The sequence below is a fragment of the Mus caroli genome, unplaced genomic scaffold, assembly GCF_900094665.2.
Source record: "Mus caroli unplaced genomic scaffold, CAROLI_EIJ_v1.1 scaffold_14619_1, whole genome shotgun sequence".
Taxonomy (NCBI): domain Eukaryota; kingdom Metazoa; phylum Chordata; class Mammalia; order Rodentia; family Muridae; genus Mus; species Mus caroli.
The window spans coordinates 6585-16666 of NW_018390541.1; the positions used below are offsets into that span (position 1 = coordinate 6585).

The window sequence follows — 10082 nt, forward strand, 5'->3', positions numbered from 1 at the left end:
TAGTCTTTAGAATGATACTTACGAGAAGAGTCAGAATCTGTGTTCATCTGACGAATTAATCTCTCGGCAGCCACTGCACTCCATCTTCATCTCGTGAAAAAACACAAACCAAGCCCCTTTCCCAAATTAGAACCGGATCTGGACCCTTCCATTTGTTAGTCAGGGGGTCCTTCTATTTTACCAATGCATAAAAATTAGAAGTAATTGGATGCCAATGGCGATCCACTGCAGACTGACCTTTAATATCAGTTTGCAAAAAATTTCCTTGAGAACATTGCTTGCACGTGGGTTCCCTGCAAGATCTCGCAGGAAGGCCCGATGTCTGCGCAAAGATGGACATATTCCGCCAAATCTGTCTGTCCCTTATGCGGTTGAATCACAGCTTGGCACATTGCGTTAGCATTCTCATAAGCCAATTGCATAATGAAAGGACTTCCCCGTGTCCAACTTTCTAAGGATTCTACTAGCTGAAATCAATAGCCTATCCACAAAGTCCTGATATGGTTCATCAGAACTCTCTCGAATGCTAGCAAAACTTCCACCAATATCTCCTTTGACTGGCAACCTTCCCCAAGCACGGAGTGCGGCTATCCCAATTTGCATGTACACTGCAACGGGAAAATCGATCTGATTTGTCTGTCCCTCATATGGACCCTCTCCTAAAAGCATGTTGCTATCCCAGTCTGAATTACCAGCCTGAGGGTTAGAAGCAGCAGTTTTCTTACTGGCGTCTCGCCATTCTGAATCCCAAAGCAAAAAATCTCCTCCTGACAGGGTAGCCTCAGAAAGAGTCTTCCAATCTAAGGGGGTTAAGTGTGACTCCACAACTGTGTCCAATAATGCTTGAGTGAATGGGGCTGAAGGGCCATGTTGCACAACAGCCGCCTTTAACTCTTTTATCAACTTGAAATCCAAGGTCTGGTAATGTCTGGCCCTAGTATCTTGCTGATCAACTACCTCGACCACAGGAAAGGCTAGCGTATTAGACATATTCTGTCCTTTCCCACGAGCCTGACTCACAGCTCTTTCTAGCGGCACCTGGTGAACTACAGATGAGTTACTCTTCTCTGCTTCTGACATCTTTTTTAGTTTCCGAAGCGCATTAGTCAGCCTCTGAAGCTTAATTTCAAACTCTAACTTGCTTAGTCGTGTGTCCCTATGAGTAGCACCTCCCAAAGTGGGGACTATAGGTGAAGTGGGAGATTCACAAGAGGACCAATTCTCATTAAAATAATGGGCAGCTCCTCTATCTGAGTGATTTTTGTTAAAAATCAGTTCATCGTCCGAGTTTCTACATTTATCAATTTTTGAGTTAAGAAGATCTTTTTCTGAGGAGGCCCTCTCTGATAGGCACTGCTCCTGAGATACCACAAGCTCCACCTGGGGACAATTTAGCCCTGGAGAAGTGGCATCTTTTATAGCATCATTTATGAGCGCCCAGAGGCCTAAGGTAAAATTATCTGCCTGAACGATTTTTAAGGCCTCACCAACTTTCTCCCAGGTTCTGAAATCTACTGTTTCTTCTTCCTTGAACCATGGACAACAGCTATCTATCTTATCTAAAAAATTTCTTACTAATTGTACTTCAAGCCTTACTCCTCTGGCCTGAAACAACTCCTGAAAGCTAAGGGCAACCGCCTGATTCATAACTTTAAACCGTTCCTTCTTCCGCCTGAAGCAGCTTCCTAAAAAGATGCGGATGACCATCTGATTCCATTTCTAGTTCTGATTAACACGCTGCTGACCTAAGCAGAACCAGCATTGGGTTAGCACCGATTCAAGCTTAGCTCGTATCCTACCACACCCTCAGCAACACCTTACAAAAATGAAATTTTAAGCTAGTGCTAGCATGTGTACCTGTTCGTTGCTCCGGTGCCTGATAGGAAGATCCTTTGCCTTTCCTGTGGAGCTCCACACCAACAGCGTTTTCTCAGTGCTCTTCTGCCATTCTTCAGGTCCCTGTTTGGGCGCCAAACTGTTGCTGCCGACCAGCAGCTCGCAACAAACGGTTCAACTGAGATGGCAACTCGGGCTGCAAGAGAGGAACTAGACGGGGCAGAAGAAAGAACGGAGCCAAATCAATGGTCACTCTGATCAAAGCTCAATTTTACTTGTTCCGACACTCAGTTATGAAGGAAGGGGGAGGGGACCGGATTCCTGCCAAATGATCTCGGGGTCCAGTAGCAGGGTGAGCACGTGTGTGGCTCCAAACAGCAAAGTGGCACGGTCCAGCAGTGGGCGTGGCAGAACGAATGTGCAGGAAGCTCCACCCCTGAGCAAGCAGGTTTCAGGCTGGGGGAGGGGAGAGTACATAAGGTACTTTGCTATTGCAGCTTAAGTGCTTATCTGGGTTGCTCTGGTGCAAGAAGCTGAAGTATCCTGTTTAGCACCTCATAGTAAAACAGCAAGAGGCTAGGTAAATCAGTATTTGTTCTATCGCAATAGGGGACTGAGAAACTCTAAGTCTCAGGAAGAATGGGGATGGAGACCTGTCTCTGCTCTCAGCACTAGTTAATACTTTCAGAATGCATAATCACATGGAATTCATGTTCACTAGGAGTTTACACATAAATTCAGGTCATAAGTTGAATAAGAGGTATAACAGAAAATGTCTACATGCATATCCACTAGGAGTAATTATCTAGCTAAACCTTCATCATTTTTTACTATCTTGCAGGTTCATGGAAAGTTCAAAACCACAACTAAGCTGTCCTTGAAGTTTTGTATAGAATAACCAAGTCAATATTTTATCTCCTATCTTTGAACCTGTGTTGTATACCTTCTTATGTCCTTCAGTTAATGTTTTTTATAATCCCTTAGAATATGCTCTAGGTTTTAGAAGCCTGTTGTTATCTCAGAAGCAATTAAACAGTGCTGTAATAAAAGGGACTCCAGTGATTTGTGCTGCCATTCTGAAACGAGGGTGACCCTAGCATGCTAGTTGTTTTTCTAGAATAAATGCTCCTTGTTTTTGCATACTATCTGAGTCTGGGGTCTTGATTCAGTGATTTTCTGACCCTTACACAGTGTGCACAGTGATGTTACAATACTGGCCCTGAAGGTGAAATACAGGAACAGAAACCTGATCTAGAGAGGGGCAGGAACTTGTCCCAGGTCAATTGTTCACTAGTTAGTTGCAGAAGTCTGGCACAAGCCCAGTGTAGTATGAAATCTAGACACTGCATCACTGCCTGTTTAATCAGTGTGCCAGCAACTCATACATTGAGAGTTCAACTTTGACAGGAATTGTGGCCTTCTCTAATTTCTGAACACCATTCATCTTTTTCCAGTTAAATTGATTCAGAACTCTTCAAATCTCCATGTTTTCCATCTGAATTGTAATTTCCTTTTGAATTGTGAGTCTCTCATGGCTGCGCTTGCTTCCTGCAAGAAACTCAGAGAGATTGAGTTTTCTGGACGATGTTTTGAAGCCATGGCCTTTGGTAAGAACTGTACAACCTTGACTTCAGATGCTCCTGTGCCCAGAGTCATTTAATATTTGGGAATTAAACGCCACTGATGTTATAGGAACTGTGAGAAAACCTGATCCTCAGCAAGGCTCTCACAACAATGAATGAGCTACAGTTAATAAATGACAATTTAAACGTAAAGAATACTTTATATCTTTCATTTGCAGAGTTGCATCCATACTTAGTCATAGTGATTCAATCTGAATGTTATATCACATTTTGCCATTTTTGAACTTCTTTGTGTTATAGGAACATATCTGAACTAACAAAATTTTATTTTCTCTTTCCTAGTCAACATTTTGACAAATTTTGTTTCTCTAAAAATTCTGAATCTTAAGGACCAACATTTCCTAGATAAGGAAACATCAGAAAAGTTCGGTACGTTTATAAGATAGTGTTAATCTCTCTCTCTCTCTCTCTCTCTCTCACTTTAAACTGAAATTCTTTTCTTTTAACTAGATAATTACTTTATTTACATTTCAAATGTTATCCCCTTTCCTGGTTTCCCCTCTGAAAACCCCCTATCCCCTTACCCCTCCGCCTCTCCCCAACCCACCCACTCCTGCTTCCTGGCCCTGGCATTCTCCTATACTGGGGCATAGGACCTTGACAGGACCAAGATCCTCTCCTCCCATTGATGACTGACTAAGCCATCCTCTACTACATATGTAGCTAGAGCCATGAGTCCCACCATGTTAAAACAATATTTCTTAATTTAATCATTTTTCTCCTTCTCCTCCTCCTCTTCCTTCTCCTCTTCTTCTTCCTCCTCCTCCTTCTCTTCCTCTTCTTTCTTCTCCTCCTTTTATGAACCTAGAACAAAGCAAGCTGTGTACAGTTGTCCCTTGATATCCATGACAGTTGGATCCACGGCCTTTTGCTGATGTAAACACTAGAAGATCCTTTATGATACAAAGCACAGCAAAGTTTGCCCCTGACCCTACTCATCCTTCATATACTTTAACCCATCTCTCCATTGCTTACAATGCCTAATATAATGTAAATGCTATGTAAACTGTATTGTTCTTGGAGTAACAAAGAGGGGAAAGTGTGAGTATATATTTGGTACAGACAGAATGTTTAAAAATGGAGCCTGTGGCTGGTGGAATGTGACCATACAGAGGGTCATGCACCAGCCAGGTTGGCTCTTTGGAGGTCTCCATAGTGATACTCAGTCTCACCTTCCCACAAACCCCCTCCCTGATGCTATTACTGTTGTTCCTACACATCCTAATGTTTAACCTCATTAAGTGCAATATTCTCAGACTCACTGGCTTCTTAGACTAGAATTTGGTCATGATGTGTATACACACACACACACAAACACACACACATATGAACTTCTATTTATGGTTAAGAAGCCATTATAACTCAGATTGAACAAAATAATATGTATAAAATGTTTAAAAATTTTCAAGTTAAGAAAGGATTATGAATCACCATTAATCCTGGCTCGACAATAGAAGAGACAACAGAATCTCTGAGTGTGAAGCCAGGCTAGTGTACAGATCAAATTCAAGGAAAGCCAGGTCTAACCAGAAATCCCTGTCTCCAAAGAGTAAAGCACATGAAAAAAAAAGGAGAGAAAGAAAGAAGTGAAGAAAGAAAGAAAGAAAGAAAGAAAGATGAAGGAAGAAAGAAAGAAAGAAAGAAAGAAAGAAAGAAAGAAAGAAAAAAAGAAAGAAAAGAGGGAAAGAATGATTGTGAAAATCATGAGTGTTCATGGGAAGCACTATTAAGTTAAAATCAAGCGAGGGAGACAATGGTAGTATAGGGTGCAGAGCGGGATCTTCACAGTTCTTCTCAGAGTGCACAATGCATAAGAAGATCTGGACTTTCTCATTGCTTCTTTCTCTTTAAGACCACAAGTTCTTAATATCCAATAGATACAAAGAGATCAAGAAGCTGGACTCCAGAAATGCAAATAACACCATTAAAAAATGGGGTTCAGAGCTAAACAAAGAATTCTCAACTGAGAAATACCAAATGGCTGAGAAGCACCTGAAAAAAATGTTCAACATCCTTAATCATCAGGGAAATGCAAATCAAAACAACCCTAAGATTCCACCTCACACCAGTCAGAATGGCTAAGATCAAAAATTCAGGTGACAGCAGATGCTGGCGAGGATGTGGAGAAAGAGGAACACTCCTCCATTGTTGGTGGGATTGCAAGCTTGTACAACCACTCTGGAAATCAGTCTGACGGTTCTGGACATAGAACTACCGGAGGATCCAGCAATACCTCTCCTGGGCATATACCCAGAAAAAGTTCCAACTGGTAATAAGAACACATGCTCCACTATGTTCATAGCAGCCTTATTTATAATAGCCAGAAGCTGGAAAGAACCCAGATGTTCCTCAACAGAAGAATGGATACAGAAAATGTGGTACATTTACACAATGGAGTACTACTCAGCTATTAAAAACAATGGGTTTATGAAATTCTTGGACAAATGGATGTATCTGGAGGATATCATCCTCAGTGAGGTAACCCAATCACAAAAGAAGTCATTAGATATGCACTCACTGATAAATGGATATTAGCCCAGAAACATAGAACACCCCAGATACAATTTGCAAAACACAAGAAAATCAAGGAAAGGGAAGACCAATGGGTGGATACTTCATTCCTCCTTAGAATAAGGAACAAAATACCCATGAAAGAGTTACAGAGAAAAAGTTTGGAGCTAAGACGAAAGGATGGACTATCCAGAGACTACCCCACCCAGGGATCCATCCCATAATCAGCCACCAAACCCAGACACTATTGCATATGCCAGAAATATTTTGCTGAAGGGACCCCGTTATAGCTGTCTCATATGAGGCTATGCCAGTTCCTGGCAAATACAGAAGTGGATGTTCACTGTCATCTACAAGATGGAACACAAGGCCCCCAATGGAGAAGCTAGAGAAAGCACCCAAGGAGCTGAAGGGTCTGCAACCCTATAGGTGGAACAACAATATGAACTAACCAGTACCCCCAGAGCTCATATCTCTAGCTGCATATGTAGCAGAAGCTGGCCTAGTCAGCCATCACTGGGAAGAGAGGATCATTGGTCTTACAAACTTTATATGCCCCAGTACAGGGGAATGCCAAGGCCAAGAAGTGGGAGTGGGTGGGTAGGGGAGCAGGACAGAGGGAGTGTATAGGGAACTTTCAGGATAGCATTAGAAATGTATAAAAAGAAAATATCTAATAAGAAAGAAAGAAAGAAGGAAGGAAGGAAGAAAGGAAGGAAGGAAGGAAGGAAGGAAGCAAGCAAGCAAGCAAGCAAGCAAGCAAGCAAGCAAGCAAGCAAGAAAGAAAGAAAGAAAGAAAGAAAGGAAGGAAGAAAGAAGGAAATCTGACTTAAAATACAAAGCAAAGCAAAACAAACAAACAAACAAACAAACAAACCCAAATCCTTCACAGGGATACCCAACCACTTAGATTTTAGTTAATTCCAGATGTGGTCAAATTGACAACCACGAATAACTACCACATCTTCCACCTCTTGTACATGGCACCACACACATTTGCAAAACCAAAAGCAAAACAAACAAACAAACAAAAAACCAAAAAACCCCCAAAAATCAAAAAACAAAAAAAAACCCCACAAGTCCTGTGTGTATGTGTGTGTGTGTGTGTGTGTGTGTGTGTGTGTGTGCGCACATGCACACATCTGTGTGTGCATATGTGTGTGTTGTTTCTGGGTAATGGATAGATAAATCAGAATGCTCAAACAGCAGGAACTTATTGATGTGAACTCAACTTTTTTGTATATATTTTGTGTCTATTGTGTGTGTTTGTGTGTAGCGGTGCTGTCCCATGTGTATTGTCAGAGGACAATAGGCAGAAATCAGTTCTCTCTTTCCATTTGGACTTCTGGAATCTAACTCAGGTCCTCAAGAAGCCTTTTACCCCTGAGCTGTCTCACCTGTTCTGACTCATAAACACAGAGTTCTGAATATGTTTACAGTCATGCAAATCTCCAGTCACCCAGATACACGTTCCTTAGCGAATCACCTGAGAGCCTGGAAAGCATGCTTGTAGTAATGACCACACGTGCTTAGATGGTCATGCTTAGTAAGGCTGGAAACAGTTTCTATATATAGGACTCATGTGATTTCTATACATAGGACTCGAGTGATTTCTCTGAGTGAAGAGTAACTCCTTCATGAAAGATCACCTAGAGACTAAGAGTGGTACACATGCCTGTGATCCTGGGAGCATGAGGCAGGAGGATGGACTTCTAGCCATTCTGACCATGGGCTGAGACTGTCTCAAAATTGCCAGGACAACAGTCACCTCAATTTAATGCTCTCCTTGTGTAAACTAATATAACACTGGCAGCTGTGCATACTGAAATTGATTTTACATCTGCCTTGCTATTTGAACAGATGTAGCAAGAACAAGACCGAGAGCTGAGTTCTCATGATTGATGATCGGCACAATAGATTTGCTGCAGTGGAGTTTTCTTTGCTTTCAGATGAACAAGAAGACAAAATCTCTCTCTCTCTCTCTCTCTCTCTCTCTCTCTCTCTCTGTGTGTGTGTGTGTGTGTGTGTGTGTGTGTGTATGTGTGTAGTGCTGTGGTATCCAGCATATTAGGCAAGCATGGTATCACTGAGCCAACTCCCAAATCCTGGAATTTCAGTTCTAGATACTATCTGTTTAAAGGAACACCAGGAAGGGGAAAGTCAAAGATGAGTCTAGAACTTTGTTTTAATTTTGCAAAGTCTTGTAAACACTTTCTGCAAGGTCACTGAAGTAGAGACTGTGATCATGTGATCTACAGAATGTCATGCTAAGGATGGATGGCACAAAGCTGGCCGAGTAGTGGACTGTGCTTTCCAAGGAGGGTGGCTCTCCTCAGAGTGGATCACTGGGGTGACAGATGAGGATGGGATGGCAAGGGAGGGGCTGAAAGCATTGGCCAGTTAGGAGAATGAACTGTCATGGAGGCCTCTGTGTCCAAGGCAAAATAGAGATGGAGAGGCAGCTTAGAGTGAAGAGACAGGTTTGGGGAGAATGGAGGAAGCAGTGGCAGAGAGCAGCAGGGAGCAGCTCTGTGCTGACCCCTTCTCCTGACCTTGGAGAAGACAGGGATGAGGAGGGCCTGTGCTAGGTGGGGCCTCCTAGACGGCAGACTGTGTAAGTCATTGGCTCTCATGATGGAACTACTACTGAGGATGGCTCTCTTGTGTCTCCCACAGCCCAGGCTCTGGGTTCTCTCAGGAACCTGGAGGAACTGTTTCTTCCCACTGGGTACAGGATTCACCAAGTGGCCAAACTGATTGTCCGGCAGTGTCTGCAGCTTCCGTGTCTCCGAGTTCTTGCCTTTCACCACATTTTGGACAATGACAGTGTGATTGAAATTGGTGAGTTTCCCTCAGAGAAAGGAGTTCCCTTGTGAGGAAGCAGTGGTGTCATTGGAGCTGCCTGCTGCAAGTATCTAAAGCCAGAAAAGACATTACTGATGTCAGCTGGATTCTATTTCATTTGTGTTTTGTTTTCCAGCCAGGGTGGCAACCAGAGGAGGTTTCCAGAAACTTGAGAACTTAAATATTTCAATTAATCACAAAATTACTGAGGAAGGATACAGAAATTTCTTTCAAGCCCTGGACAACCTGCCAAACTTGCAAGAGCTGAACATCGGCAGACATATATCAGAATGCATTCAAGTTCAGGCCACCACTGTCAAGGCTCTGGGTCAGTGTGTGTCCCGACTGCCCAGCCTCACCAAGCTCAGGATGCTCGGTTGGCTTCTGGATGAAGAGGACATGAAAGTGATTAATGATGTGAAGGAAAGACACCCTCAGTCCAAACGCTTGATTATCTTCTGCAAATGGATACTTCCGTTCTCTCCTGTTGTCCTGGAGTAAAGGATGCTCCTGAAGGTTACTGACAGTTCTAAATACCAGATTTCCTAAAACACTTTACTTTATCTGGGCATGGTTGTATACCCCTGTACTTTCAACTTTTAGGACACTGAGATGTGAGAATCAAGAAGTTCAGACTAGATTCTGTTTCACAGCTAAAGACACAACTATCCATCTTACTAAAGAATATTTATTAAGTGTGCAGACTGCTAATTTTTTAAAAATCCTGCATGCCCCCTATTGAATTTAGGAGCTATATTGAACATGTAAGTGCCTTGTCAGTCCTTATTTGGTTCTCCGGTCTGAAGACTAGAGAGTTTCAGTTATGTTCATATAGAGAACCATCCATTGACAAGGTCAAGAGGAAGGTGCTGGGAAAGGAACATTGATCTATGTAGAAGCCACATCATGAAAGCAGTATTTGATGGGTGCTGGGGTAGTGCAAGAGGAACATCAAAACAGCTCTAGAACTCACGGAACGCAGCCTCCTGGTTAGCAAACCACTATGGGTCCTGAGGGCTTCATGCTGTTATAGAGATTTGCTCTGCTTGCTGCCTTCCCACTGCATCCCTCATGATCTATGAGTCGTATGAAATCTCTAGAGGGCTTACAACCCCTCACTGGGCAGTGTCATTGGCACTCACAACAGCAGTGCTTGATCTTCTTCAAGAATTGCTGCTGGGGTAGATCAATGGTTCAATTGAAAGACCCCCGGAGGGCAGACACTCACTCAAGCCTCGGGACAGCCGC

General features: G+C 42.8%; 1 protein-coding gene and 1 pseudogene across 1 annotated transcript; one reads left to right on the forward strand and one right to left on the reverse strand.

Annotated features, from left to right (window-relative positions):
• Nucleotides 1-245: 245 nt before the first annotated feature.
• On the reverse strand, nt 246-1647 carry LOC110288704 (endogenous retrovirus group K member 10 Gag polyprotein-like). Its single transcript, XM_021154980.1, is given in 2 exon segments — nt 246-437; nt 439-1647. Coding segments are annotated over 2 exon segments (1401 nt in total).
• Nucleotides 1648-9404: 7757 nt separating this feature from the next.
• The window catches only part of LOC110288705, a 2803-nt pseudogene continuing 2125 nt past the window's right edge, over nt 9405-10082 (forward strand).